Consider the following 14887-nt stretch of genomic DNA (forward strand, 5'->3'; position numbering starts at 1 on the left):
TGGAGGATGCCAGCCTTCCTGTCCGTCCTTTGAAGCAAGCATGCCATGCTTACTGCCACCCCAAATCTAGGCCAGGGGAGGTTATGTAGAGGACCTCCACATTCTTTTTATGACCCATCTTTCCAGGTGCTTTGTTTTTGTCATTTAAGGTTCACTTGGTGCAATAATTTCAGTATTCACTTAGAAGAGTGAGTTTCTAGAATCCATGTGATGGTGTGGAGAATGGGTGGTGATATTTTGACTTGACGGATTTCTCTGGGCCCGTCTCTTGCAGAGTGTCGACGATTCAGCAGCAGCTGGCCCAGCTTGATAACGAGTCGTGGCCGGGCCTGGCCGAGGCCGACAGGGACCGGCTGCAGCTCCTCAAGGAGAAGGAAGCCCTGCTTCAAGAGCTGCAGCTCATCATTCAGCAGAGAAGGCCGGTGGAAGACGTGGCCCGGCTGGAGGAGGAAAGGAGGCGCCTGGAGGAGGAGATCCAGCGAGCCCGGGCCACGTCGGTGCAGGGCGCCACGGAAAGGTGGGCTGGCTTCCGCGGGTTTAGGAGCAGGCAGGGCTCAGCTTCGGGGGAAGAACCACCCGGAAAAGCTAACTCGGAGAACTTGCACGTGACTCGAGACTGGTCCTGGTCATGGTTACGCAGGGCATCGGCCGCCTGGTGTGTTTCCTGGCCGCGTAGAGGGAAGGCAGAAGGTGGAGGGAGCGTGTGCCTTCCCTTCTGTGGGAGGTGCCGGCTCTGCCCAGGGCTCCCGGGGTGCCTGTTCCCTGTTCAGAAGCAGGACGGGATGGAGAAGGGGAAGGAGGGAGGGAAGCTGGGAGCCCCTTGCTTAGCACCACGCCCCCAGCATCGGGGTGCTTGCCCCTTGTCTGCAGGACGGCAGCCCGCACAGGCGTGGGGCGGCCGGCAGGAGGGTGGGAGAGGGAGCCCGGGTGCTGGCACGGTCGGCGACGCGGCAAGCCCTACCCCTTCCTCTCATCGGCGACTTTGACCCCCCGCCCCGCCCCGGGAGAGGCTCTGTGGGAGCACGAAGCCGGCGGCCCGGCGCCTCTCCGCACTCTGTCCCGCCTCTCCGCCGGCCTCGGAGGCGTGAGGCCAGCCCCGCAGCCCGAATCCCTGTTGCCCGGCCTTGCGGCGCGTGCCGGGCTGCCGGCTTCCGTTGGCCACGCGCGGTCACGGGCCGCGTCGGAGGCTGGGTCTGCGTTCCCCGTGTCACCGCTGTCAGCCGAGCTTTGGAGAGGCCCCCCCCCCCCCCCCCGTGTGATAATCTACGGGACCTTCAAGTCCAGTGTGTTAAGAGGACCGTACGCTGTATCTGTATGAGCCTCTGTATGGAGAGTTTAATAGGTGAAGGGCATCCGTACCGACGCCCTTAGGCCTGTCATTTAATCACGTGGGAGCTTACCCAGCCGAGGTACCGCTGGGGTTGTCAGTGCTTGGATAGGCATCTTTTTTTTTTTTTTTTAAGATTTTATTTATTTATTTGCGAGAGAGAGAATGAGAGACAGAGAGCATGAGAGGGAGGAGGGTCAGAGGGAGAAGCAGACTCCCCGCCGAGCAGGGAGCCCGATGCGGGACTCGATCCCGGGACTCCAGGATCATGACCCGAGCCGAAGGCAGTCGCTTAACCAACTGAGCCACCCAGGCGCCCTTGGATAGGCATCCTTAATAGCTAGAGGTCTGTGTGTGACTTCAGCGGCTCGTGTCAGCGCTGGCCGGAAGCGGTGGCATTGGGAGAGCCCAGCTCGGAGGAGTAGCTGGAGTGAACCTTAGTTTGCTCGGGATGATCGCGTGCCCTGTCACGTGACTCAGAATAAACGTGGAGTTGATCCTGAGTCTGGAAAGGGACCACGGACTGGAGTTTTCGTCTGTGCTCTTGTGCTTCTGCCCTCCCCTTGGTATTCTGTTGTATATGTTCTGGGTAGGAGGGCCTGGGAGTTCGTTGGGTTGGTTGTCTCTTAAGGGGGATGGACTCTGTCCCATGAATGCCCCCTGCTTCTCAGGACCCCACACCCATGCACCCTTGATTGTTTTTGCCCTTGCCTCGTGGAAATCCCAGCACACGTGAGTGCTGGGGTCCCAGGGTACAAATCCATGGAACCCCATGGAGCTGGTATGACCCTCGATGCCTGGGTTCAGGGACTGGGTCAGCCAAGCTCGTCCAGCTGATGGAGTGTCTTGTGGGACCAGCCCAGGAGCTGAGTCCTGGGATGCAGAGCCCTCCACTGGGACTGAATTGGCCCCCGTGTGTCTCCTGAATCTGTCGCTAAACGGCTCTGGGCAGGGAGGGCTGTCCCCTGGTGCTGACAAGCACTTTCATGCTGGCCACTTCTGCAAACGGTCTCTGTCTACAAGCCGTGCTGCACGGTGAGGCAGGGGCGCCAAGTGCCCCCCCAGGGCTCCGGCAGCCGGGGTGTTCTGGGCCTGGCGGAGGCAGGCCTCTTTCTCCGTGCACCTCCCTTCATCGGATGCATGCTTGAATTAGAAGCATGGGCCCCCGAGGTGGGCAGCTTTCCCTGGGAGCAGGCTGAGGGACGTTAGAGAGACCCGGTGTCGAGATGGAACGAAGCGACCGAGGGTGGTGTCTTGGGGCTGAGATGGGCCCGCTGCTTGGCCAGGCTTTGCCTGCCTCGGCCCCAGTGCCCTCATCGCCAGGTAGTGAGTGAGTGTCACTGGGGATTGGCACGGTGTCAAGCCTTTCCCCCGCCAAAGGACAGAGTGACTGTTTTAAGGGTGCCTACTTGGTCACATGTTAAATGCCATCGTTTGATTTATAAACAGGGACTGTTTTGTTCTGAGGCAAACACATTCATTCATTCATTCATTCATTCATTCAGGAAGTGTCGAGTGCCTGTACCACGTGTAGGGCTCCATTCGAGGCAGGGGACTTAGTGCAGTGGACAAAGTGCATTTCAGAAATTAGCCTCAAGTCGAAGAAAGTGGAAAGAAGAGAAAAAATGCCCTCCAACTCTGTGACAGTTGCTGTTTTGTTTTATTTGTGTCTAATCTTAATTCTATGGATTTTAGGATCCATGCATTTTTGCCCGGAGCAGGGCTTAGGCGAGGGATTCTGATTTGTCCTAAGGAGTTCCAGCAGACTACCCCGTGCTCTGCATTTGAGGCCATCTTCTAGTCTAGCCTCTCATCCCTCCTGCCTGTTCATGCACCTGCCCACCCACCCTCCCATCCGTTCACCCACCCACCCATCTGTGGAGCGTCTACGGTGTATCCGGCACTGTTCAGGGGGCTGGGGGACAGTGTCAAGCAAGAGAAAAACAGTCTCTGTTATCTTGGTGTTTGTGACCTACATGTGTTTTCTAGATTTGAGTCATTCAAACCTAAATCACTTGGGGAAATTTACAGTTGAATTTCTTGTTGGGAATATAAACTCATTCTCTTTGAAATCCACCAATGGACAATTTTCTTACCTACAGGATTCTACTTCAAGAAAAAAGAAATTGTCTACTTATGCAGCTGGAAGAAGCTACCCGCCTAACGTCCTATCTCCAGTCCCAGTTAAAAAGGTAGGTAACTGGGTGCCTGGGTGGCTCAGCCGTTAAGCGTCTGCCTTCGGCTCAGGTCATGATCCCAGGGTCCTGGGATCGAGCCCCGCATCGGGCTCCCTGCTCAGCGGGAAGCCTGCTTCTCCTTCTCCCACTCCCCCTGCTTGTGTTCCCCCTCTTTCTGTGTCTCTCTCTGTCAAATAAATAAATAAAATCTTAAAAAAAAAAAGGGTAGGTAACTTTATTTTTATTTTTATTTTTATTTTGGGGGGGGTTGGGGGCAGAGGGAGAGAGAGAATGTGAAGCAGGCTCCACGAGATCATGACCTGAGCCGAAATTAGGAGTCAGGTGCTTACTTAACTGAACCACCCAGGCACCCTAAAAAGGCAGGTAACTTTAAAAGAGAAAGCTATACCTAATTATCATGTTACAGTGGCATGTCCATGAGCTTCATCATTCCCTTTAGCTTGTTTTTCTCCTACCAGAATTTAGAACAGGAAGGGGTTGTAAACACAGAGTGGGAAAGTGGCTACATTGTATTTTTAAGAGGAGCTGCTAATGTATGATTCAGGGAATATGAGGAGAACCAAGCTTGGCTGCAGAATAGCGAGTCTGAACTCAAATACGTCTTATGATTTTATAATTTACAGCTTCTGAAGTGTATATATCCATCTCCCTGTGCACATGGATAGTTTTATTTTGTTTTTTTTAAAAAATGATATGAATATTTTTAAAGAATTGGATGCTCAGTAATAGCTTCATTTTCAAATACTTAGTATATCGTGAGGCGTAGTATTAACGGCTTTCTATGTATTTTCTCGGTTATTCCTCCTAAAAATGCCACGACGTAGGAATGATTATCTCCCAGCCCCCAGTGAGAAAGTGGGGGGTCCTGAAAGGGCAAATTGCTTGACCCGGTGGGCTCAGCTAGTCTGCGTTTGAGCTGGAACTTGAAGTCAGGCGTGAGTCTCTGATGTTACCTGTCGCTCTCTACTGACATTCAAAAGAAACAAAGGAAATACTAGTGCAGGTGCCTTATAAATGCTTGTGAGTGGTTCAAGACACGCTCTGGTTAATGGGAGGATGGGGCAGGATTTCGTTCCCTCTGGAACAGACCAGATGCTCAGCTTTGCAGTGGAGAACGGTGGGGCTTAAGCACAGGTCTTTGGGCCGCTCTTCTAAGAGCGTGGGGTATCTCTCGTTTCAGCCTGTCCGCCAGCACCCTGACTGTGTCTTCGGGGAGCAGCCGCGGGTCCCTGGCCTCCAGCCGGGGCTCGCTCGCCTCCAGCCGCGGGTCCTTGAGCTCCATCAGCTTCACCGACATCTACGGCCTCCCGCAGTACGAGAAACCCGACGCCGAGTGTGGCCAGCTTCTGCGCTTCGATCTCATTCCCTTCGACTCCCTGGGACGAGATGCCCCCTTCTTAGATTCCCCGGTGCCCTCGGGCTTCCACAAGCAGAGGCGCTCCCTGGACACGCCGCAGTCCCTGGCATCCCTGTCCTCCCGCTCCTCCCTGTCCTCTCTGTCTCCCCCGAGCTCGCCCTTGGACACGCCCTTCCTCCCGGCCTCGCGCGACTCCCCCTTGGCCCAACTGGGGGACAGTTTCGAGGTGCCCGGCCTGGGCGCCCTCGACAGACTGCGGGCTCAGGCCTGTGCTTTGGGGGACGAAGACTTGCAGGGCACGGCATCCCTTCAGCCGCACGGGTTCCCCGGGGATGGGGAAGGACCTCGCGAGCGCGGACCCCAAGTGACCGCCGCTCCCACGGCTGCAAGTAAGTACTGAGGGGTGCTGTGGGTTCTCTCCGTCCCGGGAAAAGAAGGGTTTCGGGTTCGGGGAAGAAATCGCGTGCAGTTGCACTGAAGCCCGCCGCCTCTTCAATTCCGTGGCCGGCTGTAGGTTTCAGACTTGGTAGGGTGAGGAGGAGGGCACGCCTGCTGCTGTGTGCTTTCCTCATGGGGCCGTGGGGTCGGGGGCCTGGAGAGGTCACGGGGATGGCCAAGTCGTCTTTCCCGGGCATTCGGCTTGTTTTCAGGACGTGCTTCATCGTTGAAAAGGACGGTAAGCACCACGGTTTCCCGTAGTCAGAGGCTGCTAAGGGGGTCCTGGGGCCTCCGTGAATTCCCGCAGCCCCAGGGTGCATGTGGCCGGTGTACCTCTCTAATTCCTTTGTCCCTGTGCCTTCATCTCTTAGCCTCCGTCCTTACAGTTTTCAAAGGTGTAATTTATCAAACATGGGAATGAAGGTGATCGGTGTCATTTCAAAAGACGTGCCAGTAAGCGTCCGTCATTTCTACCCATCCGATTTCTCTGGTGGTCCTCAAATCGCGCAAGGCGAACTTCATGCATCTGGTCCGTGTTAATTCAGCTTCTCCTTGGTGCCTGGGCCTTTCCGGTGGTAGCCCATGTAGAAAACGGAACTGGTGTTCTAAAGAGTATTCCAGCTGATGGCTTATGCACAAAGCAGGGCCTGGGCTCCGACCCTCCTCATCTTGACCCCATGTGCTTTTCTGAGCCAAGCTCCAGCAACTCTAACTCCCTTAGGTTTCCAAGAGGACCAAGAGCGAGGTCTCATTCCTAAAGTTCCTGAACTTTTATTTACACAGCAGAAAGGTTTTAGACATTCCATTTAGGCAAACACTAGATATCTGTGTAGCTTAGTGGATCTTAAGCAGGGGAGATTTTGAGCCCTGGAAGGTCCTTGTCAATGGCTGGAGACGGTGTTGGGTTGTCACAAGTGAAGGCCGTGGGAGGGGGCACTGTTGGCATCTGGGGGGTGGAGGCCGGGGATGCGGCTCACCATCGTGCGGTGCCCGGCACAGCCCCCGCCTCCAGGAACCGTCCGGCCAACATGTCAGCAGTGCCGAAGCTGAGAAACCTGGCCACGTACCGGTGAGCGGTTCAGCAGCAGGGGGCAGAAATGAAACGTGAGGACAAAGCCAGGGCGGTGTAGTGGAAACGGCTTCAGACCCGCAGCTTAGAGGCCCAGATCCTGTTCCCTGGCCTGTTGACTGGCTAGCCGTGTGACCTTGAGTGCATCCCCGGACTTGGCTGAGTCTTGGCTTCCCTGCCCGTGAACAAGGCGGTCTTCACTCACCACTGTTCTCTTAGCCTGAGTTTTATGTATATAACCACACTGGTTATTGTAGCTATAATAGAAGAATGGTCTCTGTTAGCACCTACACGCCGGACCGGAGATCTGTGAGGTCGGGAGGCCAGCCCTGTGGCTTTTTGGCATCAGTGATTTTGCTGTCTTCTCTGTGTTTACAAGCACGCCTCTCACATCCCCAGGTATACGGTTTCTGGAGTTCACATATGCAGGTGCCCCTCATTCCCTTTCTTCTTTATAATCACAGGGTCAGTGCTCCATGTTTACTCCTTTAATTCAAAAAAGAAAACACAAAATCGGGACCAAATTGCACATCTGTTGTTGCTTAAGCTGATTGCCCTCAATGCCTCACCTCCCTGCCCGCCTGTCTTTAAAGGCTGAGACACAAGAATATCAGTCTCATTAGGCAGAAAATCCCAAGGCCCAAGAGCCCTTTTGGGCCAGGGGAAAGACAGGATGAGAGGGAGAAGAGCTGACTTAATTTCTGGTCCTGATTTCTTTACTTTTTTCTTCCCACTCTGGCTGACATTGTAATGGTTCAGACTCCTTAGGCTGGGAGGTATTTGGTTATGCTACGTTCAGGTACTGCCACCTCGTGGTCAATTCTTGGATGACAGTGTCAGTAGGCTTGGGTCTTTATAAACTCGAAATAATTAACTCAGTGAATGCGCTGGTCCTGGTGGGTGCTCCCAGAAGGCTGGATTGGGTAACCAGCTTCAGGCGTGGGCACAGAGTGACTTCTTGCCTCTCTTGTTGTTTGTGGGAACACTTGAGCCTAGAGTCATCAGGGATCTTTGTACTCCTTATGTTACTCCACCCCTCGTTTACGATGCCTGCCGTCATGTAGTTCCCCCTGACTTTCTAGTTTCCTTAGGAACAGCACAGTCTAAGTTTGACCTCGGGCAAGTTTTAGAAAGATAAAATTGTAGTAAGCTGAAATTCAAAATTGCCCAAACCTACGAAGGAAGCTCTAGGAATAATTTCTTCCATTGTGTTTTAAATCGATCTGTGGAGGCAGAAGGTGGGACAGGGGAGTGGGAAAATAGACTATAATCTTTAATGTTTTTAATATTTTTACTACATTTTTATCTTTCTGGGATTTTAAAAGCCAAATGTGTCAGCACACCCGGCTGGCTCAGTCCGTGGAGCGTGCGACTCTTGATCTCGGGGTTGTGAGTTTGAGCCCCACGTTGGGTGTAGAGAGTACTTAAAAATAAAATCTTTAAAAAAAGCCAAATGTGTCATGATTTTTGAAATCTTTTCCTATTTTCATTTCCCATTAGTATTTGCTAATCTAAATCTGGGAAAGCCTTGATTTAGTTCATCCGTTTATTGACGTTTTTATGATATTCATACTCTGTTTAAAATTGTTGGCTTAAATTCTGCAGTTTTTTCACTTTGTGCTTTTTTTCTTTATCTCCTTTCTCATGCGGCTCGACAGAAACGTTCACTGTAAGTGACTTGGAATCCTTCACCTTGTTGGTCAGGCAGCAGGCACATCTTTGTGTAGTGAATCAGTGTGTTCAGGACGGGAGGGGTGTGGCCAAGAAGGGCATATCGCATAGTTGTACTTTAATGTAGCTTGCTACTTACCATTATTATTATTGTTGTTATTCTTATTATTTCAGCATTAATACTTATGGCCACTGAAGTTGTACAAAAACTTTTCTAAAAGCTGGAAGTACTTATTCCTCTGTATTTTTTCCCAGACTTCAGTGGCTTTTATTGTTTTACTGTATGCCAACTGGCAGCTTTGCCCAAAATGTGATTTTCATTATATTTTCTTTTCGTCAAGCAGTGCTGATGTCCTCAGGTCTCAGTGTCTGTCTGTCTGTCTTTAATGATGGAAAGATCAGAGCTTTTTAAAATGAATGTTTGGAGGACTGTTTATTCCTTCCCTCCCTGGCATTGCCCCCCCACCCCCCCATCGCCCCCACCCCCGCCGTGCTCCATCTCGCCATCTTGAAGCCCCGGGGCAGATGGCAGGGGGTGCAGCGTGGGATATGCTGTGCGCTTTTTCTTACCCAGGCCAACTGCTGATCATACTCCCTTCCGACACCTGCTGCCAGGTGCGACTTACTCCGTGAATGCAGTAACTAAGCCTGGGATCACTGAGGATTAATTCCTTCATTTCCTTTTTCTCCTCCGAGACGGCCATTGCAGTGAGAGCGAAACGTTGTGCGCGTTGTACCGTCGGGTTCACCAGAAGTGCTTGGGATCGTTGCTTGGTGGTATTTCCTCGAAGGAATGCAAGGCTGGGCCTAGGAGCCGGGCTGAGGGTCAGGGCTAGGGACGGAGCTAGGGAGCGGCTTCGTTGGCCGGAGATCCATGCAACAAACGGCTTCCTTCTGCGATTCTGAGCTGGGGGCTTTGGGTCCTCCCATGTGGCAGGAGTGACAAGAAGTGCTGGACTTCAGGAGTCCGTGCCTCCAGCCACCCCAGAATGGAGCCAGCTTCGGTCCCTGGCCAGGGAGGAGCCTGTAGGTGCCCACGCTTGGCACTGCAGACCTTTGGAAGGACAGCTTTGGTCTGCAGTTGAGATCGTGAGACCAGAGACCACAGCTCCGTCTGTTTGTCTGTTGTCTAGCGTGTTTGGATTTAATCGGCGTGTGGATAATGATTTGGTTGAAAAGCGAGCTGGTCATCAGTGGCCTGGACATTTCCCTCAACGTAGGGATGCACAGGTGCCTAGAGTTTTGTGTTCGGAGCATAGATGGCCGAAGAGAAGCACAAAGAGGACGGAGGGACCCGCGCTGTTAACAAAAGGGATCACGATGTCAGGGGAAGGCTCAGTTTGGGGCTCCATGTTTAATTTCTGTCTTCTCACCGAGTCTGCCTCTCTGGAAAGCGTGGAGACTCCCGCGTGCGCATTCACACCTAGCACGGGAAGATGGTGTGCCTGCTTTTATTGGCCCTGTGAAAAGGAACTTGTGAGGGAAGGAGCAAAGACAGTGGATGAAATGCTAAAAGGAAAAATGTCGACGGCTATTTTCGGCTCTCGATTAAAAGAGCTACAAGGCAAAAAATAAGCTGCCTAGTAACGGTAGTTTGCTAACCGCAGGAAAGCAATTTTAGAAGCAAATCTGGCCCCAGGGCTGCTGGGAGGATGCTGCAGAGGAGCTGTTTCCAAAGGCTGAGTCGGGGATCAGCTGTGTCCTCTGACTTGAAAGTCACCACGTCTTGTTAGGGTTTATTTGGATAATTAAAAAAAAATTTTTTTCCCTGAAAAATATAGAGTATATGTTTATTGTATAAAATATGGGAAATACCAAGCAGCATAAAGAAGGAAATGAAAAATACCCCTACCTACCACTCGCATACGTTTAGGTAACAGGGGCTGTCTGCATTTGGGGTAACCTTTCTTTCCCGTTCTTTCAGGGATGGTGGTCTTTCCCAAAGTGTGACATGAAGGGGCATCCCCCCATCATCTTCTGTTCTTTGTGCTCATTAAGGAGGTGAAGAGAGATTTGTGACTGTCCAAAGAGCTGTTATGGGCACCTGGGTGGCTCAGTCAGTTAAGCATCTGTCTTTGGCTCAGGTCATGATCCCAGGGTGCTGGGATCGAGCCCCATGTGGGGCTCTCTGCTCAGCGGGGAGCCTGCTTCTCCCTCTCCCTCCACCTGCCGCTCCCCCTGCTTGTGCTCACTCTCTGTCCAATAAATAAATAAAATCTTTAAAAAAAATTTTTTTAAAGTAAGGAGCTTTTAAAGAAGTAGCCAGAAGTCTATTTCTTCAATTTTTCAATACTAAAAAAAAAATTGTGAGTGCAGCATATTGAAACATACGCATGTATCTATGATGTATGTCTATATAATGGCGTGTCTCTGGAGCACTTAGTAACTCTGTATGTGCTGTAACCTAGAGTGTTCATTTCTTGGCCTCACGGTCCCCGGCCTCCCATGCTGTCACCTCCTGACCCCAGGTGTGTCTCTTGTTTATAGCAGTGACTCTTCGAGAAGACAGTGCCAAGAGGTTGGAGAGGAGAGCGCGCCGAGTGTCTGCCTGCCTGTCGGATTATTCGCTGGCCAGCGATAGCGGGGTATTTGAGCCTCCGACCAAAAGGTTAGAAGCTGATCTTCTCCCCCAGCAGACTTCCCACGGTGTTGCTGTTAAGCACAAAATATATGCATACTGGGACTTGTGTATATTGAAGCTGTGTGTGTCTCCAAGGCTAGAATCTCTTCCTGGCTTCTCTCAACTTTGGTAGGTTGGGCCTTAGCAACCCGCCAAGAAAACTCCTCTGGCTTCTGTGCGGCATCTGGAGGTTGGCCCTCCTTCCGTGGTTCGAGGATGACTTCCTCCTGTCTGGCCCTGGTCACTTGAAGGCCTAAGCCCATGAGAGCTGGGAAAGGAGAGCCAGTGGTTAAGAGAGACCTGCCTTTCTAGAAAGGGCATTCATTAGAACTGAATGTTCTCCCTCCTTCCCTTCTTTCCTAAGCTAGAGGAATCACTTTGTAACGACAAAACACCTTTTGGGATTCTGGGCTTTATTTCGGTTTGGTAAGTTTGATGTCAGTGTTTCCTTTCACGTGTCTGTCAGACATCTCACTTACTGCAAATGGTTTAAGAGTTAGTTTGGAAGTTTGTCCTGAGCAGCGCATGTGGTTTTGAAAGGTGTCCCGAGTCATTTTCTCAAAACCAACAGCACTTTGTAGGCAGGTACCCACGGAGGTGTGTCGTGGGCCTGCTGTGTCCTTTCAGTCACATGAAGAATTTATTTAAGTCGCAACGTAAGAAAGCTCTTCTCGGTAAGAAGCGCCCCAGCACGAGAGAGCTTCTGCCAAACCGGCAGTCATCGGCTCCGGGGGGACTAACCCCGGTGACTTTCCGGTTTGTTCAGGAGTGAGGATACTGACGAGTCGGCACACGGAGACGCTTGTGGGAATGAAGGGCCCCAGATCCACGTTGGATTTTTGTGAGTACAGGCCACCCCGACCCTGTCGCTCCTAGAGATGATCTGTAGCTCGGCGCCCACCCAGTGACCCACACTTGCAGGCCGGGAGGGATGCGGGGACCCCCACGGTCTGGGTGGCGCTCCCGGCCTGGACACCCCCTCCCTGCCCGCTTCGGTGGCTCACGTGAGGGGACAGCGGTGGCGGGAAGGAGGGCTCCACTGCCGTCCCCCAGCACTGAGGGTCACGGCTGGCAGCTGTCCCCTCATGGAGCTGGGCTCCCGGGGCCGTAAGCAGGGGGCACAGGATGCCCTGGGCAGTGGCCGCACGGCCGGCCTGGAGTTGCCTCTGTCCGCGGCCGCACGGAGCACGAGCAGCTGAGGGCCGCTGCTGGAGGTCAGGCACCAGGAGGTGCCCGCTGCGGGGGGTGCGCAGCCCACGAGCTTCTCTTTTATTTCCTAGGCTCGACAGCGCCGGCGAGTGTCTTCTTGTGAACGTGCTCCAACTGAAGAACTTTGCGGGGCTGGTCTTGAAGGAGGACTGCAAGATGTAAGCTGGCTTGGCGGCAGCGGTTTGCCTCGGGGACCCGGGGACCACCCCCGGCCCGCGGTGGCAGCTCCTGGGCCGCCTGCACACGGCGCGGCTCGCTCACCTGTTCTGCTCGGCACTTGCGGGAGGGCAAAGCCCGTTTGGGAACCTGAGGTCCAAAGTTGATTCCTGATAAGATACCGGGCGGTGTCTGAATAGACCGGATTGGAAGTTTTAAGAAGAGTGGCCGATGTAGTGGCGCTCGCTCTGCGATCCTGCGAAGTGAATGCAGAGGCTTCTGGCCGGGACCAGGGGCCCTTGTCTGAGCGAAGGAGAGGGAAAGTCGCGTTGTTGCCTTTGGAGGGCGCGACCTCTGTGAGCTCCGTGGCCCAAGACGGCTGCCCAGCGGGTCCCACTCGCCAGGCGAAGAGCATACCAGTCAGGGGCCATTCAAGCCCAAGGGTGCAGTCCCCTTGCATGAGTCTTTACAAACTTGTCCTCTAAAGAGGGCCCTGGCCTAAGGCCTTGGGAGCAACCCGGTTGTAAGTGGCTGAGGGCTCACCCTGGGATTTTGCTCACCCTGATGGCGTACTTCGCGGCATTCACCAGTGTTTGAGCTTCTCCTTTGTTCCCTGCTGAGAGTGGACAGGGCAGGAAGCCCAGGCTGGTGTGAATGGTCTTGGAGGCGAGGCAGGCAGAGCTTGAAGAGGGAGCCAAGAGGCCATGGAGAGATCAGTGCAGGTGGCTTCCCAAAAAGCTGGTGAAAGCAGGACCTGTTTGACTCCTTCCAAAGTCATAACTACTGACTTGTGAGCCTTTCTCTTTGTGAGCGTTTTTTCCCTCCTGATCTCCAGGGGCACGTAAATTCTTTGGGCTTACTCTTAGGTGAGAAAAGGACCTTTTCCAAAAGACTTTAAGGTTCTGCCCGTGGGCATCCGAACAGGGAAACATGCATGTGTATACGTGTGTGTGGTTCGTGCATTTCTTCGCACAGATCTGTCAGTAAGTGTCACCTCTGTTTTTTTCTTCCCTCTTTCTGGTTCCAGACACATCCGCGTCTATTTGCCGCCGATCGACTCTGGCACCCCAAACACTTACTGCTCTAAGGCTCTGGAATTCCAGGCCCCCCTGGTATTTAATGAAATTTTCAGAATCCCTGTGCATTCAAGCATGTTGACGTTGAAGTCACTTCAATTATATATATGTTCAGTGAATCAGCAGCTGCAGGAAGAACTGCTGGTATGTTCTTTCTCCTCCCTCCCCCTCTCTCCCTCCTCCCCCCATTTCCTTTCTGCTCTCCTCCCCCCCTTCCTTTCTTTGTGTTCCGATCAGTCTTTGTCTCTCTCCTGTCCCTTCTCTTCTTGTCTTCCTGCCTTTTTTGTGTGTGTTTCATTCTTTCTTGTCGCTCCATCTTTTGTCCTCTCTTTGTTTTTGTCTTCTTTATCTTTCTGCCTGCCTCTCTCTTCTTTGTCTTGGTCTCTCCCTCCCCTCATTCCTTCCTGTCTCCCTCCTACCCTCCCTCCCCTCCTGCCTTTTTCCTGTGGTGGGTTGCTTAGAAATTGTCATCATGTGAAGCGATCTTTGTAGCTGGGAGTACAGAAAGGGATTTGTCTTGCCAGGTACACTGTACTTTAAATATATTATCTCAACTAATACTTGCAAGACTTCTGTATTGCCCTGTATTGCTTCCAGTTGAGGGAACTAAGTGGGGTTGAGAAATTGGGCAAATAAAAGTAGAGGATGGTCAGTTAAATGTGAATTTCAAATAAACTATGGATTCTTTTTTAACATAAGTATGTCCCATGCAATATTTGGGACATACTTAATGCTTTAAAGAAATCCATTGTTTATTTGCAGTTCACATTTACTGGCTACTCTGTATTTTATCTGGTACTCCTTGAACTAAGACCACGAGCAGCTTGTGTTCAGTGCCCCAACCATGCACTGGCCGGGGCCATGACTTGGAAACCAGGATGGTTTCTTTGTGAGGTTGGAATTTCTCCCCTTGGTCTCACCCCTGGCAGTAGAATTAGATGGTGGCGTTCAGCCAGCCCTGTCTTGTTTCAGAAATCCCTGAGCGACTCCACAGCTCATCAGTGGGCAGACCCTGAGCCTGACCTCCCACCCCCACCCCCAGGTTGTCCACTCTCTGCCCCTGTCCCCCTCCTGGCACCTCCCCATGGGGCCGAAGCAGCGGGCCAGGAGCCTCAACAAGATCCTCTGCTACCACTTTGATTTTACTGCAGTCCTTTGAAGAGCAATGACACATTCTGCCTTTCTGGTTACGACTGAAGGGCCACCTTGATGTTTTACAAGATTCCCCTTGGTTGTTAAGGTGAAATCATTCAGTTCTGCCTTTTTTCCCCCTAAACACTCGTGCAGGGCATTGCTCAGATCAACCTGGCCGACTACGACGGGTCCAGCGAGATGCAGCTGCGCTGGTACGCGGTGCAGGTGTTCAGCAGCTGCGGGCCGCCCAGGGCGAGGGAGAGCGAGCAGCCGGGGGGTGCCGCCGGGGACCCCGCACAAGCTGCCGCCGCGGGAAAGACGGTATGTGTGCCCGCCTCTCCCGCCGCCGCCGCCCGCTGTCACGGGGCTTCGTCTCTCACGAGCGTCTCCGCACACTTAGTGTGGGAGCGTTAGTGGTGCCCGAGGGCAGGTTCAAGGGGAGGCCCGGGAGCGGGAGGCCTCGATGCATATGGCCCTTCGTGACGGTGGCTTTAACGCAGGCGAGCGACACACGGGTGGTTTTATTTTTTTTTTATTTTTTATTTTTTTTATTTATTTTTTTAAAGATTTTATTTATTTGAGAGAGAGAATGAGAGAGAGAGAGCACATGAGAGGGGGGAGGGTCAGAGGGA

General features: G+C 52.7%; 1 protein-coding gene across 2 annotated transcripts in view; it reads left to right on the forward strand.

The window, feature by feature from the left end:
- The window catches only part of WWC3 (WWC family member 3), a 116268-nt gene that overhangs the window by 86229 nt on the left and 15152 nt on the right, over positions 1-14887 (forward strand). For both annotated transcript variants that reach the window (XM_035029685.1, XM_035029684.1), the window contains exons 9-16: positions 275-517; positions 3430-3519; positions 4706-5271; positions 10548-10668; positions 11447-11521; positions 11961-12047; positions 13073-13265; positions 14409-14576. In XM_035029685.1, coding sequence (XP_034885576.1) covers positions 275-517; positions 3430-3519; positions 4706-5271; positions 10548-10668; positions 11447-11521; positions 11961-12047; positions 13073-13265; positions 14409-14576 — 1543 coding nt within the window. The remainder of the gene's footprint in view (positions 1-274; positions 518-3429; positions 3520-4705; positions 5272-10547; positions 10669-11446; positions 11522-11960; positions 12048-13072; positions 13266-14408; positions 14577-14887) is intronic.

This window comes from Mirounga leonina, unplaced genomic scaffold (genome assembly GCF_011800145.1).
Source record: "Mirounga leonina isolate KUSES-001 unplaced genomic scaffold, KU_Mleo_1.0 Mir_268, whole genome shotgun sequence".
NCBI classification, from domain to species: Eukaryota; Metazoa; Chordata; class Mammalia; order Carnivora; family Phocidae; genus Mirounga; species Mirounga leonina.